The 20,610-nt window shown below is 39.1% G+C and overlaps 1 protein-coding gene across 1 annotated transcript in view; it reads right to left on the bottom strand.

Annotated features, from left to right (window-relative positions):
- LOC127184696 (protein SSX1-like) overlaps window positions 1-10,642 on the bottom strand; it is a 57,989-nt gene extending 47,347 nt beyond the window's left edge. The window contains exons 1-3 of the mRNA XM_051141043.1: window positions 10,577-10,642; window positions 9,914-10,028; window positions 9,463-9,555 (exon numbers count right to left, since the gene is read on the bottom strand). Of these exons, the coding sequence (XP_050997000.1) occupies window positions 9,463-9,555; window positions 9,914-10,028; window positions 10,577-10,642 (274 nt within the window). The remainder of the gene's footprint in view (window positions 1-9,462; window positions 9,556-9,913; window positions 10,029-10,576) is intronic.
- Between the last annotated feature and the right edge of the window lie 9,968 nt (window positions 10,643-20,610).

Genomic DNA, 20,610 nt, shown 5'->3' with positions numbered 1-20,610 from the left:
ACATGTATACCCCTAAATGAAAATACAAATAAATCTTAACAAAAAACAAACAAAACAACAACAACAAAACCCAGCAGTCCTGCAAGTAAACAAGCAAACACAGAAAAGGTTTCAGAATGTGCTTGGCACAGAGTAAGAATACTGATGTTAAATCTTCACTGTGAGGAATTTTCTTTTCATTTGATAATTTGGATTCCAGAGTTGCTTTCTGTGATTCTGACTGACCATCAATTTCTTATTAGCTCTTCACTCTGCTTTGCACTGAGACAAGGAGAGAGAAGAAAAAGAATTGTGCAATGGTGGTTCCTTCTACCACTGAAAATTCAGTCATCAACCCATCCTCCTGCCTAGCAAAGCCTATATACTTCTCTTTTGCCCCAACTCAGAGATAGTGTCCCAAATAAACCCTTTACTTAGGTCACAATGACTACCTAATATGGCCTCTACTTGGCCTGCACACTGAAAGCTGACCTGAAGTTTAGGAACCCAGTGCACCACAGACAGGAAATGACTCTGATATAAATAATAGGAATAGAAAAAGCATGGGATGTTTCATTAAGTCTGAATGTTGTACCTCAAGAGATTATGTTATATTAATTATTTGGAGGAACAAAGAACTATACCATAGCAATAATGTTCAATGTCAAGTGTAAAGAAAAGGTGCCAAGAGTTCACTTACAGGTCAGTCATTTTTTCATTATCACTACTTTTTTCAAATATTAGGATATGATTTTTTGCAGTCTTTGTTTTCTGGCACTCTCATGACTCCTATTGGGTCCTAATATGAGGAAGGGTTGCTAAATGAGAGGCAGTTCTGGGGAGAAGAGTCCATCTCCATTTTTATCAGGTGAGCAGATGACTGATCCCATTCCCAGTGATATACCTCTTCTCTATGATCCAGCCTATTATCTGCCTCAGAGAATCTGACTTTACAGCAGCACCAATACTGTTCAAGTGCCATTTCAACTTTGAGCATCTGCCCCACACACTATCAGGTTCAGATAGATTTCCCATCTCACCTCTCACTAGAATACTCACCTGTCTATATTTCATAGTCCAGGTTTTCCTATAGAGGTAACTATATGAGCAATTTTCAAGTTGTTGGGTAACTTGGATTCAGTGAAAAGCTTGAAAGAGTTTATAAACAGCAGCTCTTTAATTATATCCTTTGGACTAAGGATGTGAAACTCAGAACATGTAGAAGACTTGTCCTGTGCCATGTGGCTTTTAGATGGAGGGTAAGTTAACAAGTTAGAGTGTAATTACAATGTCCTGTTTTAATTTCTGAGACAGTGATGGTAGCTTTGTACATCCTATCTTTGTGAAGAATGCCACATACTCAGACAACATGATAGAACAGATCCAGGAAAGCTAAGTTGGTATTTCTCCCATTGATTTCTCTCACCTGCTGCCATCAGCTTTCCCTTCGGTGTTCGGGCATCTCTGAGAACTTCCCAAGACCTGTGCACCTGGTACTCTGTTTTGGTAGTTTCTTTCCCATGCTGCCTCCTTCTGCTTCTTTCAAATATTAGAGGAGAAATGTAAAATGTATCAGTAGCATTTCTTCAGTGCTTTAGAGCTTACAAAGCATTTCATTCATTTTATTAAGAATTTTATGAACATAAATGTCACTTCTTTATGAAATTTTCAGGGATGTATAAAATATATTATGAAAACATTAACAACCCATTACCCTCTCTTGTCTGTCTCAATCTCATGTTGATGGCCTTCCACATCTCAACTAGTTGGATCTCTACTTACATGTTGGAAAACCAAATGAATTTAATTAGGGTTACTTAGCAGAAGCACAAACAAACCGTTATTTACACTACAGGTACAATTAACCAGTGACAACAGACAACACTAAATATGTCTCTCACTTCTTAGGTAAATTATTAATGGCATACAACTCTTTTGACTCTCTGCTAAAAACTGTTAATTTGTCTCTAAATTGTTTTGAGCAATACAACCTGGACAAGACCCCCTTCCAAGACAAAGTGTTGATGTGTAGGTCCTTTTCATGTATTATTTGTGTGCTACCTCACATCTGGAATATTATGTCAGTATTGTGCTTGAATTCAGAAGAACTCAGAAGTTTAGGAGGGTAAAGAATTAACTAAATGAATTATATTTCTGGCACTAAGATGTTCTTTATCCCTTTTCCAGACAAATATTTATGAAAACTTAAATGATGTTCATAAAAGTGGGAATGTGACATATGTAAAATTTGGTAAAGAAAGAGAAAGGAGGAATATGTAGTGTCTGAAAAACAGGGATTCTAAGAAATATATGTCTTCTGTACATTTGCTTGAGGAACACCATTTGGAAAGTAAATGAAATAATAAATAGAAGGAAGAGAACAGTGTATACCAGGATTGTGTGTGGAGATGCTGTAAGGAAAGGAATCTAAACAAATGAGGCACAATGATCTAGGCATCAAAAAGTGTAGTAACAGGTATGTCATCACACCTAATCCAGATGAGAACACCTCCTCTGGAATTAGACAAAGTGGCACCTATATCAATTCTACTTAGGTCTAGAGGTGTCATAAGCCAAAAATTTTTAGCTATATATCTTTCATCTTGTTTATTCACGGTATAGAGAATGCATGTAGAACATGATGAAAAAGATAAGATTGTAGCTTAGAAATACTTTATTTTTTGTTTCTTGTATGTTTTGATTTGATAAATCTCCCTACACACACTATAAAAGTCTCAGTGTCATGATCTCACACAAACCTGACAAGATATTAAAAATATGGCTAAGTGGAGTAATAATAATAATAATAATAATAATAATAATAATAATAATAATAATAATAGGGTTCTTTGAATTTAACTCTCAACTGTCTTCTTGCTAGCCACCAACTCCCAGGTCCATTAAAATCATCTAGAAAAGACTGGTTTCCACAACAGTGGAAGCGTCCATGTTGTAAAAAGATTCCTTTGAGGGTTCCTCTTTGTGGGACTGTGGATCAGAAAATCGAATTGATAGAGAATGTTTTGAAGGAGATTGCAGTGAGAGAGGTTCACAGTAAAAGCCCTATCATTTTCAGTCATATGAAAGACCCTTTCACAGAGCAGATACCAGATCCGGCCTCCTTCTTGGAAAATAGGCAGTAGAATGGAAGTATCAGCCTAATTTATGGGAGGCTTCACATGGACCCTAGACACCAGTGAAGGCATGAATTCATTTCAACAGTCTGGGTTATGATATAATAGTAGTAAGGAGAAAAATGGAGTAGAAGAAACAAGTAGAAATTAGTAAGGAGAAAGAATAGAAAACATAATTATAAGGAAAGGGGAAGAAAATAAAGAGATGAGAAGGGTGTGGGAGCTGGGCATTTTACATCTTCCTTCCTCACCAATGTGATCATGAACTGAGAGACAAATGTGGCCAAGTCCTATAGCAAGAAGCAAGCTCTTACTCTTACCCCTTTCTTACTCTACTCTCCCTCTTATTCTTCCTCTTCCTCTCTGTGTGTCTGTCTGTGTGTCTGTCTTTGTCTCTGTCTCTCTCTGTCTCTCTGTCTGTCTCTGTCTCTCAGGTACCCTCCTCCTTTTCCTTCTCTCCTCTTGCTCATTTAATAAACCTCATATAATCTAATATCTGGCATCTAGTACCTTATTATCTTCTTATCTTATTCTCATACATAAAATTGGTGGCCCTGTACAAAAAAAGGCTCTTCCATGATTAACTTAAGTCGGGAATTCTTTATACTGAACCCCATTCTTCCAAATATCATTCTAACTCTCCATTCATTCCTATCTTAAACCATCAACACCCTGCCTTCAGACTGTGATTCTTAGCTGAGACAAATTTCTGCTGCTGCACTTTCTCTCAGAGTAGGTGATTCACTCTGCTGCATGGCTGCACCTCCACCCCCCCCCCCATGGCTCTGTTCGTGGTGAACTCAGAAATGGACTAGCAGACTGCCAGATTATTGGTAAGCAAATGCCAATCACAGAGTGTGACTAATTTTAGGTCCCTCTTATTAGAATGACTTTCAATGGCCGCATCCTACCAACTGGCAGCATGTAAGTACCCTCTCTGCCACTATCCCCACTTTCCCCAACCCTGGACATCTCTCTGTTTGGGTTATTCCTGCTGCACGGACTACACAAAGCCCAGACAGGACGGGACTTTAGACAGAGCTGGGCCAAGCCTGGATGGGATGAGACAGGGTCAACAGAGAGCCCACTGCTTCCCTGGCTGCACTGCGTTCAGCCAGCCTGAGTCACTATAGCCCCATAGCATTTCAAATCTGCCCACCCTTACAATTGCCATGTTGGTTCAGGATAGAGGGGATAGAGCATTAGGGTCAAACATGTGGCTAACTGCCATCTTTAAGGGCAAATCCATGACTGCCGCCTGCTTCCTGCCACTGCCCTGGCCACTCCCCATTTCCCAACGCAGATTTGTGGGCTATTCACTAGAGATGTACATGTGCAGTCTGTGCTCCCTAAGTCCCTCATGTCCCTTAGGCAGGCCAGGGGTGGAGTCAACGCCCTGCACGCAGTGACTGGTTCCAGTCCTACTCTTACAAAATAAAAATTGTCTTTGATTTATTTTTCTGCTAAAAAAAAAGGAAATGTACAATTGCTTTGGATGTGATTTTATCTTGATACAAAATGTTTTTGTTTCTAATTTATGTCTTTACTAATTCCTAGACAAGTAAATAAATGTTGTTCCTCCTGTCACCAGCTAACATGGATTCAACCATTCCTGGCTAATGGGTTTGATATGGTTTTTAAATTATTCTATAATGTTCTGCTGTATTAATATTTATTTGTTTACAATGTTAAGTTTTAAATCACTGTCTTACAACATGCTTAACCTAAAATCCTAAATGTAATGTTATTGATTATACAAAAGAACAATTATACTTTCTTTTTATGGACTGTGGTTTTGGACAGTGCTTACAGTTTTTAACCTCCAACTTAACAGGGATAAAGCCTAAAGTCTTAGTCTTTAAGTTTTAAGGCAAACTATAATCAAAGTTGTCTATTTAAATATTCTTAAGATAGACAAAACTACAGCCTCACTACCATCTTAAATAAAAGGCTGAGGATGTTTCCTGAACCCCAATATAGGAACTGGTAAAATCTTTAAAACTCTAGAGTAGCCTTCCCAACAGGCTCTGTTATATTAAAACTATATTCCAGGCTTTAGCCAATACCCCAGAGGGAAGGAAATAGAGGTCTTTAATGTCCCCTCCACTGGGGTCCAGCCTGAGCCAACTCTGCCAGGGACCTCTTTCAGATGCAGCCAAAAAGGAGACACTGGTCTCACCGCTGCTACAGGCAGAATGGGACACCGGTCCCACAGCCTATCCTGTTGACAAATTGGCCTATGGATGTTAATGCTCACAAGCAGGCTTGTCCTCTGTGCACAGCCACTGGAGGTTCAACTAGCATAAGAGCTGTAGACACTCCCAGCCTTCAAGCAACTTGACCTGGTGAAGTACAGATGGCTCCTAGATTCAGCAGCCTCACCAAACCCAGGGTAACACTACAGGTCTGTTTTAACCTCATACTCATAATCACATATTTACATTGCCAACTTCTATCATTGGAGGCTTTAGATACCTTCCTAGCCCTCTTCATATGCAGGAGACCAAACTTTAACTGCCAGGTCTAGATACAGTCTACCTTGTTACCATTCTTTTAGCTAAAGGACAATCTATACTTACAGCAATTTCACCTTCTTAAAGCTTCCAAGAAGGTGTTTTGCAGTTAAATGTTAGAAGGTCTAAAAATGTGTTTTAAGTTGGTAAATGCGAGTTATGAAGGTCAACATGTCTAAAAGGATTCTTTCTTCCTGTTGCTATGCTATGATATTGTTGTATTAACTGTTCAGAGTGTTCACACTGATAAACAGAGCTCTGATTTATTAGTCTAACTATGGTAAAACATTCCACTATACTATCCTATTGTTGTTCCAAGCTCAAGATTTTAAATTTCCTTTTGTTTGTCTTTTTTTCTTAAAATGTTTCTCATTATACTCAAATTATATACTTCTAGTCTTCTAAATAGAGGGAAGAAGTCCATCTTTCATGATGTGTACTGATTCTAAAGTGAGCTTTCGCCTTCTGCTCTATAGGAGATTTCTGTCCCCCCTGTGTTCCCATTTCACAGGTGTCAGAAAAGTTCCATGAGGCTTCTGCCTTTCGTAAGCTTACCTCAAAGAGTATTTGTGCTTTTAACACAAAGCTCATTTCCCAAGCCTCTACTGCGCTATATATCTACTGCCTTTTCCTACAATGTGTTCAAGTCTAACAATGTGTATTTCACAGTGCTAAAATTTATCTCCCCCTTATTAACTTAAAATGATTCTTGTAAGCTATGGAAAATCCACCTCTCAGTTCAAATGGAATCTAGATAGGTACTGTCAATCAACAGCCTAATTTCTCACATATTGCCTATCTTAAAGGGTGGAATTCCTCCCCCTTTTCACTGGTTTGGGGACTCACCTCTCCCTAACTACCCAACTGCTACTTTTCTGCACCCAACACCAGTTGACAACCCCAGTCTATACGACTGTGGCTGTTTCTTCTCGCTAACCTCCAACTAGGACATTTTTGACTGGGTGAACCCAACGCTGACACAGCTCTTCCTGCTGCCCTGCTGCCGCCACCAGCACTGCCTTCTCCACCAATGCCCACCGCCACAAAATCCTAGCACTAGGTGGGCTGTGTCCTCGGGGCCAGCTCAGGTGTTGAACCACACCCTTTTGGTCACTGTCCAGTACTGATGAGCAGCTGGAACGGTCTGTGCAGCAGTTCTTTTTGAGTCATGATCCATTTTGGGGCATGTCTTAACAGATTACTGGCTCCACTGTCCCATGGAAAACAGTCCATCTGCTGCTTCTTCAGGCTACTCTGTGATGCCTTCTGGAGAATTTCAAATCCCTATGCCCACATTAAGGGCTTCTAAGCTTACATGTCTCTGCAACCAAACTTGGGCAGATTCAAAACTAAACCATTTTAATCATTGCCAGCAATAGGGTAAAATGAAAGGAAGCTGCCTATATGCAAACTTTTTCTTTGCTCTCCCATGTTCAAGCCTTTCCTAGGGTAAGATGGAAGGAAACTTCCCATGTGCAAACCTTTTCTTTGCTCTCCCAAAATTTTCAAGCATTGTCAGCATTGTCTCTTTCCTTATTTTCAAGCCTTTTCTCTCTGCTCTTCCAAGAGTTTCAAATGTACACCTAAAGTGAATTTTCTCCCTAACCTACTAACTTTGTCTTCTGCTCACATACATGTTCCAGTATCCTGCCAGACTTCCTACATCTGGGACATTGTCAAAACAGCTACCCACAATTGCTCCTGTCCAACCTCAGAGATCATAACAGCTGGACCTGCATTGCCCCTCCTAGCTGCAGATGCTCTCAGACCCTGGGCAACAAATCTACAGCCTGTTCTTTTGGAATCTGGCCAGCATTTCAGTCCTTTTGACCCACTATCACCACCTTGCTATCAGCAGAAAGTAGTTAAGATGATTACTTTGCCCATTATCCATTCGCAAAAGGCTGAAATGGTGTGCTCCAGGTCCAGGACAAACAGCTCCAGGTTCCCCCAGCACACCTTGCTCCCTATCTGCTACAGGACATGGCTGACATAGCCTGCCCTCCATCGTGAACTTTCAGGGCATATCTTTTCCTTCCCCTTCACTAAATAATCTGGACATTTTGTTGCTATTGCTTTTCTTTCTCTCTCTTTCCCCTTTACATGGCAGCCAAAAGCTGCTTCCAATGAACCTACATTTATATATTTCAACTTATCTTATATAAAAAACAGTCCAATGTTCCTCATTTTTTAATTATAGGAAAAGGTAGGAATGTTAGAATTCTGCTCAAGTCTGCCTACCTGTGATGTCATTGCCTACCTGCATGGGGGCGTGGCTCTGTCAAGTATAAAGGACAGACCTATCTTGCCATTCTTGCTTACTCTTACCCTTCTCTTACTCTACTCTCTCATTTATTCTCTCTCTCTCTCTCTCTCTCTCTCTCTCTCTCTCTCTCTCTCTCTCTGGGGTACCCCCATTTCCTTCTCTCCCCATGCTCATTTAATAAACCTCATATAATCTTAAAAAAAAAGAAAGAAACAATACCCACCTTCAGGCCTTTTGTCTTTGCCATGCCAAATGTCCACTCCGAATGTTTATCTACAGGAGGGTGACAAGTTAGAAGGTGTTACTTGTTAGCAAATATTTCCAAAATTCAGGCTGGAATGAATGTTTACAGTCCATTGATGGAGGAGAAGTGGAGCATGGCTTCTCCTTCTCTTTACTAAAGCTTTATTTGTACATTGAAATTTCAGCTCAGAAAGTTCCCACTGTCATTACTTTATAAAATGTGAGCTAAGCTTCATCACAGCTTATCCTATTCTATTATGTTATTTTTATTTCCCCCACAGCACTAAATAGGTTGCAGAAACATTTGAATATTTTACACTTATACTTGTAGAATAATGAAAAGAATTGGCTTACTTTTTTACCATTTTTTATATTTTATTAATTTATTCTTGTTACATCTCAATGTTTATCCCATCCCTTGTATCCTCCCATTCTTCCCTCCCTCCCATTTTCCCCTTACTCCCCTCCCCTATGACTGTGACTGAGGGGGATTACCTCCCCCTGTATATGCTCATAGGGTATCAAGTCTCTTCTTGGTAACCTGCTATCCTTCCTCTGAGTGTCACCATCCAGGGGACGTGGTCAAATATGGGGCACCAGAGTTCGTGTTTTAATGAGTGAATCTTCAGGTATTAATTGTGGGAGAAAGTGTGGGTATTTTAGTCCAGTGTTACTGTTTTTCACACAGTGGAATAATTCTCATTTAGTATCAAAAGCTGTACTTAAATACCAGGCTTTGGCTTTAAGGTCACTTACAGTGCTGTACATCTGGCCTGCTTTCCTGAGGAGTGACAGGTCTATGGGACATAGGGCATTCTGCCTCTTTTTGGAAAAGTTATTTTAGAGCAAAAGAGCAAGTGAACACATCTCGAATTCTGTCTCCTGATTATACATATTCTTCAAATGTACAAGGATATAGATTCTTAGACTATTTATCTTTTTATCTTATGGAAGGTCTATTCCCTGACATGCAAATAAGCTAGATCCTCTCCTCTCCTTTCTGCTTGCCTCCATCCACCTTTCCATTTTCTCTCTCCTCATCTTTCTCTTTCTGTGTAGTGTGTCTCTCCTTGTTTAGAATAGGATACAAGACAGTATTATTCCACCTGAACATGTGACACAGTTGCCATTGACTCACTATCCCTAAAAAGCACATTCTTTAAAAATATTTTAGAATTTTATATATCAATCCCCTCTATGCAGTTTTCTGAATAAACACTTTTCCACTCAGCCTTGACTTGAAGAAGGGAAGCAGTTCTGTGACCTCTCCAAGAATTTGACTGAAAATGCAATCTTCCACAGGCCCTCCCTGCCCAGTTACCTTCACTTTCCTGGCCATGATCTTCATCAGATTCTTTCATTAGAGATTCTGTGATTTGTTCCTTTTCACGCATAAAAACTGGTTGGTTAACTGTGACCCCTGGAAGGAAGCAAAGTGCTTTTTTTTTTTAACTTAACAGAGAAAAAAGAGAAGAAATACAGAGAAGGTGCTAAGATGCAGCACTGTTGGATGGTTAGGTCCTGCAGACCAAGAATCTGCAGGTGAAGAAAATTCAAGCTGCAGGTTTGAACCTTATGGTGGCTGGTCTCTGCTGTCACCTCTGCACAGGTTGAAAAAGAGCAGGATACTTGGTTAGTGACTTTACCTTTCTCTCATGTAGAAAAAAAATATGGGAGAAGAACATGCTACAGGATGAGATGAAGCCTTTTCATGAAAAGAGACTGGGGAACACCAGTATTATCTCAACAAACAAACAAACAAACAAACACACTTTTACCTAGGCTTGTCATTCTGATGTAGTTTCTTTTCATAAACACGTAGGCACTTTTCTGCCATTTGGTCAGCCTTTCCCATTCTTCCTCTGAGAAGTACTTGGAAATATCCTTGAAGGGCTAGAAAAGAGAAAATAGAAGCTCTGACAGCTACTTTGCTGAACATGTGTACCATTTAGCCCAGACTTCCTTCTTTGAAACAAGAACTCTGTGGTGCACCTAGAATCTCAAAACATTCTGTTCTGAACACTGTAAAAACCACATGAGAGACAGAGCAACAGCTTCTCCCCAAGAACACCAAAGGTGTTCAGTCTTGGCTACTTTTTCTCCCCCCACAATTATAAATGTCTGACAGTCATCAAATAAACTTTGTCCAGATCACCATTCTGATATCTTCAGGGCTGCTGTAGAAGAACACACTGAAAGTGTGTGTGTGTGTGTGTGTGTGTGTGTGTGTGTGTGTGGAGAGAGAGAGAGAGAGAGAGAGAGAGAGAGAGAGAGAGAGAGAGAGAGAGAGAGAGAGAGAGAGAGAGAGAGAGAGAGATCTTGAAACTTCTGTCTCTGCTGTGGAGACACTATTCCTTGTATCCTGCGACTCTCTTCCCACTTCCAAACTTTATATATTGGCCTACGGTTGTTAGGCTGCCCATGAGCAATCCTCACCTCACCTTGGACATCTTTTCTGGTTTACAAATATCCTGAGGGCTCTTTTTACAGGAACTGTCTGTCCTCATTACTCTGGCGACAGTGTGATATTTAAGATACTGATTGCCTCCAAGTACAAGGCCAAATGTCCTGAAAAGGAAGATAGTGTATAGAGAGAATCACATTCAGAACTTGGAATAATGTACTGGAGATGTCTGGGAGATGTAGTTTTTAGTAACAGTGAGGAATCTATCAGCATGTATGAAGTGACTCTGAGTTCTTGAGTATGGGTCAGTTACTGTTCTGACTAGGTTCCCTGTTAAACTGTAGAGAAAACAAAAAGTTGTTGGATTTGGCAGAAACAGCATGTTCCCACCCATTTGTGGAAACTGAAAATGGTTTCATAGAAGATAAGAATGAAAGAGTTGTCACTGGAAGTGGTTGGTGGGAAGTTCAGAAGAGGAAGGTAGAATGATAAATACAAATTACAGTTAATCATTGATTGATTGCTTACTTATTATGCGTGCATGGTGGGTGGTTTGGGGGTATGGAAATTGTGTGTCGTAGTGCATGCAAATTTGAGAGGACATCTTTGAGATGTCCTTTTTTCATTCGACCTAGAAAAATCTTACGTTTTATTTCCCAGAATTTCTTGAGTCATTTCAGTTTGAATAAAAAACAATAAAACCTGGTAATACCATACTCACTTATATCTGCATACTAGCCCAAGGGGCATGTCCCATGAAAGCCTTCACTTACCAGGAAACTGGGACAGAGGGGAGGACATCTTATTGGGACTCTAAATGAGAGAAGCATGGGCGAATAGCAAAGTAGAAGGATCCAGAGGGTCCTAGAAACCTACAAGTAGAACATTATGATAGGCAGATTTGGGCCCAGGGGTCCCACTCAAACTAAGGCACCAGCCAAGGACAATATAGGCGGTAAACTTTAAACCCCAACCCAGATCTAACCAATGGTCAGAACATTCTCCACAGTTGAGTGGAGAGTGGGATATGACTTTCTCACGTACTCTGGTGCCTCACATTTGACCATGTCCCCTGGAGGGGGAGACCTGGTGGCACTCAGAGGAAGGACAGCAGGTTACCAAGAAGAGACTTGATACCCTATGAGCATATACAGGGGGAGGTAATCCCCCTCAGGAACAGTCATAGGAGAGGGGAATAAGGGGAAAATGGGAGGGACGGAAGAATGGGAGGATACAAGGGATGGGATAAACATTGAGATGTAACAAGAATAAATTAATAAAAAAATAAAAAATTTAAAAAATCAAGTATAAACTTTTTGTGTATCCTATTTTTTCCCATTGATTGACACGTCTTTTTTATGCCAGTACTTTCCTGTTTTATTACTGTAGCTCTTTAACATGTCTTGGAATTTGATGTTCATTATTATTTTTGATAAAGTTTGCTTTGATTATCAGGAGTCTTTTGTGTTTCCATATGAATTTTAAGATATTTTTGTTAATTCTGTAAAGAAAGTCATGACAGTTTTGATGGGCCTTGCATTATATCTGTAAATTTGTTTTAGTTAGATGGTCATTTCCATCTAGTGTCTTCCCTAGTCTATTTCTTTACATATTTAAAATTTTCATTGTAAAGTTCTTTCATTTCAATCCTTGGGTTTATTCCTAGATATTTTCATCTCTCTCTCTCTCTCTCTCTCTCTCTCTCTCTCTCTCTCTCTATATATATATATATATATATATATATATATATATATATATATATATATATATATATATACCTGTCACTTTGCTAAAAGTGTTTGACTGTCTGTCTCTAGAAGTCACCTAAGTGGATATTCTAGGTGCTAGGTCCTGTCAATTTGACAATCTAGATTAACTGTCACTCAGACCATACAGGGTATCAACAGGTATACGCAAGAGCCAGGCACTCAGTCTTGTCTACATATAATTAAATTGTATAACCATAAGATATTGTAGTCCAATGTGTCTCTAGCTCCTTGTGCTTAGAAGGCTTATGCTAAGGTAATATGAGAGATGGAGAGGCTCTGTTGCTACAATGTCTTCTGTGAAAGAACGAGGAACTGAGTTTGAATTTGTAGGAGCCACATGAAAGAGCTTGCAACTCTTCTTAGCATAGGGAGGAGGAAAAGGCAGAGTGATCTTTGGAGCTCATTAGCTAGCCAATCAACCCAGTGTATGAGTACTGGTTTCACAGAGGGATCATGTCTGAAATTGGAAGGTAGAAAGCATCCCAATAGTCACCTAATGACAACTTTTGGTCTCCACATGCCGGTGAATATACCTTAGTACACACATGTATGCAATACTAACATATATGCTCAATGCATATACACTTACAAGAGGCAATATGCTTTCAAAACTGATATATATATATATATATATATATATATATATATATATATATATATATAGAGAGAGAGAGAGAGAGAGAGAGAGAGAGAGAGAGAGAGAGAGAGAGAGATGAAAATATCTAGGAATAAACGCAAGGATTGAAATGAAAGAACTTTACAATGAAAATTTTAAATATGTAAAGAAATAGACTAGGGAAGACACTAGATGGAAATGACCATCTAACTAAAACAAATTTACAGATATAATGCAAGGCCCATCAAAATTGTCATGACTTTCTTTACAGAATTAACAAAAATATCTTAAAATTCATATGGAAACACAAAAGACTCCTGATAATCAAAGCAATCTTTATCACAAATAACAATGAACATCAAATTCCAAGACATGTTAAAGAGCTACAGTAATAGAACAGGAAAGTACTGGCATAAAAAAGACGTGTCAATCAATGGGAAAAAAAATAGGATACACAAAAAGTTTATACTTGATTTTTTTTAATTTTTTATTTTTTTATTAATTTATTCTTGTTACATCTCAATGTTTATCCCATCCCTTGTATCCTCCCATTCTTCCGTCCCTCACATTTCCCCCTTATTCCCCTCCCCTATGACTGTTCCTGAGGGGGATTACCTCCCCCTGTATATGCTCATAGGGTATCAAGTCTCTTCTTGGCAACCTGCTGTCCTTCCTCTGAGTGCCACCAGGTCTCCCCCTCCAGGGGACATGGTCAAATGTGAGGCACCAGAGTACGTGAGAAAGTCATATCCCACTCTCCACTCAGCTGTGGAGAATGTTCTGACCATTGGCTAGATCTGGGTAGGGGCTTAAAGTTTACCGCCTGTATTGTCCTTGGCTGGTGCCTTAGTTTGAGTGGGACCCCTGGGCCCAAATCTGCCTATCATAATGTTCTACTTGTAGGTTTCTAGGACCCTCTGGATCCTTCTACTTTGCTATTCGCCCATGCTTTTCTCATTTAGAGTCCCAATAAGATGTCCTCCCCTCTGTCCCAGTTTCCTGGTAAGTGAAGGCTTTTATGGGACATGCCCCTTGGGCTAGTATGCAGATATAAGTGAGTATATACCATTTGAGTCTTTCTGCTTCTGGGCTAACTCACTCATTATGGTAATTTCTAGCTCAATCCATTTATCCACAAATTTCGGGAATTCCTTGTTTTTAATAGCTGAGTAGTATTCCATAGTGTATATGTACCACAGTTTCTTTTTCCATTCTTCTACTGAGGGACACTTAGGCTGTTTCCATGTTCTGGCTATTATGAATAAGGCTGCTATGAACATCGTTGAGCAAATTTTCTTGTTGCGTGCTGGAGCATCTTCTGGGTATATTCCAAGGACTGGAATAGCTGGGTCTTGAGGAAGCCCTATTCCCATTTTTCTGAGCTAGCACCAGATAGATTTCCAAAGTGGCTGTACTAGTTTGCATTCCCACCAGCAATGAAGGAGTGTTCCTCTCTCCCCACATCCTCGCCAGCATGTGGTGTCACTTGAATGCTTGATCTTAGCCATTCTGATGGGTGTAAGATGGAATCTCAGAGTTGTTTTGATTTGCATTTCCCTGATGACTAAGGAGGTTGAGCATTTCTTTAAGTGTTTCTCAGCCATTTGATACTCCTCTGTTGAGAATTCTCTGTTTAGTTCCAAGCTCCATTTCTCAATTGGGTTATTTGGTTTGGTGGTGTTTATTTTCTTGAGTTCTTTATATATTTTGGATATTAGACCTTTGTCAGATGTAGGGTTGGTGAAGATTTTTTCCCAGTCTGTAGGCTGTCGCTTTGTTCTCTTGACAGTGTCTCCTGCCTTACAGAAGCTTCTCAACCTCATGAGGTCCCATTTATTAATGGTTGACAATAAGGCCTGGGCCATTGGTGTTCTGTTCAGGAAGTCGTCTCCTGTGCCAATATGTTCCAGGCTCTTCTCCACTTTTTCCTCTAAGTGACTTAGTGTCTCTGGTTTTATGTTGAGGTCTTTGATCCACTTGGATTTGAGTTTTGTGCAAGGTGACAAATATGGGTTCAGTTGCATTTTTTTTTACACATAGACCTCCAGTTAGACCAGCACCATTTGTTGAAGATGCTATCCTTTTTCCATTGAATGGATTTGGCTTCTTTGTCAAAAATCAAGTGACCATATGTGTGTGGATTCATATCTGGGTCTTCAATTCGAGTCCACTGATCAACCAGCCTGTTGCTGTGCCAGTACCATGCTGTTTTAATTACTATTGCTTTATAGTACAGTTTGAGATCAGGTATGGAGATTCCTCTGGAGCACCTTTTATTGTACAAGATTGTTTTAGCTATTCTGGGTTTTTGGTTTTTCCATATGAAGTTCAGAATTGAACTTTCAATGTCTTTAAAAAATTGTGTAGGTATTTTGATAGGGATTGCATTAAATCTGCAGATTGCTTTTGGTAGGATGACCATTTTTACTATGTTAATTCTCCCGATCCATGAGCAAGGAAAATCATTCCATCTTCTCAGTTCATCATCAATCTCCTTCTTCAGAGTTTTGAATTTTTTTTTCAAACAAGTCCTTCACTTGCTTATTTAGAGCAACTCCTAGATATTTTATATTGCTTGTGGCTAATGTGAAGGGTGTGGTTTTCCTAATTTCTTCCTCTGCAAGCTTGTCATTTGTGTATAGGAAGGCTATAGACTTTTTTGAGTTAATTTTGTATCCAGCCAATTTGCTGAAGGTGTTTATCAGCTGTAGGAGTTCTTTGGTGGAATTTTGAGGGTCACTTATGTACACTATCATATCATCTGCAAATAGGGATAATTTGACTTCCTCCTTTCCCATTTGGATACCCTTGATCTCCTTTTGTTGTCTTATTGCTCTGGCTAGAACTTCGAGTACTATATTGAAGAGATATGGAGAGAGTGGGCAGCCTTGCCTTGTTCCCGATTTTAGAGGAATTTCCTTGAGTATCTCACCATTTACTTTGATTTTGCCTATTGGCTTGCTGTATATAGCTTTTATTATGTTGAGGAAAGTGCCTTGTATCCTCAATCTCTCTAAAACTTTAAACATGAATGGCTGTTGAATTTTATCAAATGCTTTCTCTGCATCCAAAGAGATGATCATGTCGTTTTTTATTTTCAGTTTGTTTATATGGTGGATTACATTGATGGATTTCCGTATATTAAACCATCCCTGCATGCCTGGAATGAAGCCTGGTTTGATTTTTTTTTAAACTATGAGTCCTGCATAGCCTTAGCCGACTCTAATTTGTTTATGTAGGCAAGGATAACCTCAAAATTCCACCAGTCCTCTTTAATGCTGAACTTTACAGGTGTTTGTAATCTCCTATATCCTTTATTTTTATTAGAAACACATTGTGTCAATACCTGAAGCTTTAGAATAATGTGGAACAGGTTATATGTTTTTTCCTCCAGCACTGTGTTTCTGATTCAAGTGTTGCCTTGGCTACAATATATATTTTTTATTTCAATATCCAGTTTACAACAAGCTTCTCGGTTTCTTCTAAGCATCTTGCTAGTATTCTCATGATTACGTTGAATCTATGGACAAATTTTTGGGGAAGTTGAAATTTTTAGCAGTCTTGTTTGTCATAAGCCCAGAACAAGAATCTCTCCATTCCATTGATTCTCAGTTTCTGTTAGCCCCATTTTGAGTTCACTGTACATGCTATTCATATTTGTAGCTAAGTTTCATGTATGTATAATTTTGGTAATATTATATATTATTTTACAAATATTTTGTAAGAATTCCATGTTCTACAGGAATACCAAGGCACTTATACAGAGATTTATGCCCTTTTCTTTAACTGAAAAATTTCCCATGTAATATATTTTGAACATATTCTTTCTACTCTCCCAACTCACTCCTTATCTTTTCCCACCTCACTGCCTATAAAGTTTATATTCTCTCTCTCTCTCTCTCTCTCTCTCTCTCTCTCTCTCTCTCTCTCTCTCTCTCTCTCTCTCTCTGGTAGGCTATAACAGGCCTCAGAGTAACTATTTAGAGATAGAAATTGAGGGCACTGAGGGCAAGAACTATAATAAATGTCCCCTACAGAGTCCTAGCCTAGTGCTGTCGTTGTGGGTACTTGGTACAGAGTAGTTCAATTCTGCATGTCTGTGAAGTCACAAAAGAATGGAAATGAGTATAATGAAAGGCTAAAAGGGGCAGCACAGAAGAAACAAAATATATTTTTATTTTTGTAAATAAAAATGTCTGATGAAGAATTATTATTTTGTAAGTATTTATTAATAAATGTGCCAGAAATCCTGACAATATGAGTTTGATCTCTATGACCCACATATTGGAATGAATGAGCTAAATCCTACAGTTTATTCTACGACAACCAGTGACCTCTCTTTCCCTCTCTCACACACATGATAGATAGATAGATAGATAGATAGATAGATAGATAGATAGATAGAAAGAAATTAAAGGGGCTAGAAAAATTGTAAGTGGTTAAGAAAACCAGCACCTCTTTTTCTCGGTTTTTTTTTTTTTTTTTTTTTTTTTACAGCGTGTTCAGCAGAGTTTATTGTCATTAACTACAAGGAGGATTCAAAGCAAAGGATGAGCCGGGCGGTGGTGGCGCACGCCTTTAATCCCAGCACTTGGGAGGCAGAGGCAGGTGGATTGCTGTGAGTTCAAGGCCAGCCTGGTCTACAAAGTGAGTCCAGGACAGGCAAGGCTACGCAGAGAAACCCTGTCTCAAAAAACTTAAAAAAAAAAAAAAAACAATCAAAGCAAAGTATGATTGATTACACTGATCTTCTTAAAAGTCTTCCAAATATAGATCTTTAAGAACAGACCTTATTGTTCAAATTTTCTTGTGAATATTTACACTTTGACAGGCCCCCAGACAATATTATTGACACCATATTATAGGAAACATTCAAACCTTTAAACCCAATACATAGGCCCAAATACCTGCTAATGTAGAAGGGTATTTTCTGTAACTTGTATTTTTCACCCATGCACTTGTTCCAGTAAATAACCTCTGAGAGTTAAATATATTTACAAAAGCCTAAGCCAATGTAGCTTGGTATGTTCCCTTACTTGCTTATAACTAATATCCATTTTATTCTATTCTAAGTTCTGCCACATGGCTGGTTACCTCTTCTCAGGGCCACTGTTCTCCTCAGTGTCCTGGGGCAAAATCTCTGCATGCTTCACCCTAGTGCAGTATTCACTCTCTCTATTGGAACTCCTCCCTCCTATTTTCTGCCTCTGAATAGGTGAAGACTCCATACAGTATGCAAGAGACTATACCTACAGCTCCCATTTTTAGTCCAATACAAGGTTCTTTCTCTTATAATAATAAACTACATACAATAATAACAATTATGAAAAAATCAGGTAAGATTTACAATCCCAATATCTAGTCTATATATGCTGTCCATATGCATTTTACAGTGGATAAAGTACTCTATTTTCATTTTGGTGAGTTTAGAGTTTTGTACCTAAATCATGTTTTTCATAATTGCATTACCAATATAAAAACATCTTTTAGACCTAAAAATATCTTCTTAAATCCTAAATAACTTAAGCTTACTTTGAGACTATACCTATCCAGTATTTAACACCATGATAGACTTGAGAAGTAATAAATATTACCTGAGTTTGTAGGAGTTGCAGAGCAAGCAGCTGCCACAAATGACATAAGCAGCTGGCTACATTGACAGTCACCCAAATTTTTCAGCAACTGTTGAAACAACATCTGAACCTTCTGGCCCAGAATATCTGACAGACTTGAAAAGTAACAACTATTATAGAGCTCCTGGATTTGACTATCAGCACTAACATGGCATTGCAAAAACCATTGGTAGCTCCTCTCCCAGGGATCTGATCCAATCTTCTAGATTCAACTCATACCAGGCATGCAGAAGGAGCACAGACATACATGTAGGCCAAACAATCATACATATAAAATAAGACTAAATTAAAGTAATTAAAATACAAGATGTATGTCATAGTTATATTACTCTGTCTATGAGACAGATGTGTTTGTTTGTTACCATTCATTCTTTTCTGAAAACTATATGAATCCCAGGGTGGCCTTGAAATACTTATCCGCTTATCTTGTTAAAAGAAACAGTAAGAAACAGTTCAAATGTAAATATGCATGTCCAGGTATCTCTGTTCTATGTGGACTTGACATCCTTTCAATATACATCCTGGTACAGCATGTTGGCTATTAATGTGTTTCTATTTTCAGTTTCTTAAGAAGTGTTCATACTAATTTCCATTGTAGCTGCTGAGATTTTGCTAGATCTTTTTAAAATCTATTTTTATCGGTTCTTCCTCTCTAAGGTCTCTAAACATTCACATCCCTCCCTTTAGCAACAGCCTGAGTTGTTTGTGGGTTTTCCATGGGACCCCCTTAGTGACCAACTCAATAGAATGAACTCAAGTGCCACCACTAGAAACCATGCCTGGACACAAGTGAAGGCCAGTTGAGACTCTGTATCCCCAAACAATAGGAGGATCACCTTAATAGATCTCAGGAACTTTCTACTACACTAGGTTTACATACCAACCCTCAAATAGGCTGCTAACTCCAGCCATCTCTCCCTGCACTCTCCCTATCTACTCCATCTCCCGCCATACCTGATCAACCCCCCCTTCCACTTCCAGTTCCACATGCCACGAGTCAGCCCATTAAATTTATTCTATTTCCCCCTCAAATGGAGATCCCTGCATCTCCCCTAATTCCCTCACCCTTACCTAACCTATCTGGGTCTATAGTTATCATTTACATAATGGCTAGTATCCCTCTATAAGTAAATACATTTCATGTTTCACTTTCTGGATCTGGGTTATCTCACCCAGGATAATTTTTTCTAGTTCCATCCATTTGCCTCTCCATTTTATGATGTCATGTTTTAGCAGATGAGTAATACTCCACTGTGTAAAATGTACAAGATTTTTCCATGCTTCAGTTGAGGGAAATCTAGGTTTTTTCCCAGTTTCTGGCTATTATAAATAAAACTGCTATGAACACAGTTGAGCACATGTCCTTGTTGTATGGTGGAGCATCTTTTGGGTATATGCCCAGGAGTGGTATAGCTGGGTTTTGAGGTAGATTGATTCACATCTTCCTGAGGACCTGCCACACGGATTTCCACATTGAGTGTATTAGTTTGGACTCCCATCAGCAATGGAGGAGTGTTCCCCTTGTTCTACTGCCCCACCAGCATCAGCGGTCATTTGTAGTATTGATATTAGCCATTGTGTCAGGCTTAAGATGGAATATCAGAGTAATTTTGATTTGTATTTCCCTGAAGGCTAAGGATGTTGAACATGTCTTTATGTTTTTAGTTTATATTATATTATATTTATTAATTTATGTACTTTAAATTCATGCCATAATCCCCTCCCTCCTCTCTTCCCAGTCCCACCCTTCTTCCCCCCTATTTCTCAGAAAAGGGGAGCACCTTTACCCACCCATCCCAGATCATCAAGTCGCATCAATATTAAGTTCATCTTCTTTCCTTGTGGCCTAGAAAGGCAGTCCTATTAAGGGAAAGTGATTGAAAAGCAGGCAACAGAATCCATGCCACAAAGAGTGCCTTCTACCCTTACTAGTGGACCTACATGAAGCTTGAGTTCCCCATTGGCTATATCTATGTAGAGGACCTAGCTCCAGTCCTTGGTTGGTGCTTCAGATACTGCAGGCCACTCTGGGCCCTGGATAGTTGGCTTCTTT

This window comes from Acomys russatus, chromosome X, assembly GCF_903995435.1.
Source record: "Acomys russatus chromosome X, mAcoRus1.1, whole genome shotgun sequence".
In the NCBI taxonomy this organism is placed as follows: Eukaryota; Metazoa; Chordata; class Mammalia; order Rodentia; family Muridae; genus Acomys; species Acomys russatus.
The sequence above is the reverse complement of the archived record's forward strand: the minus strand, read 5'-3'. Positions and strand labels throughout refer to the sequence as shown.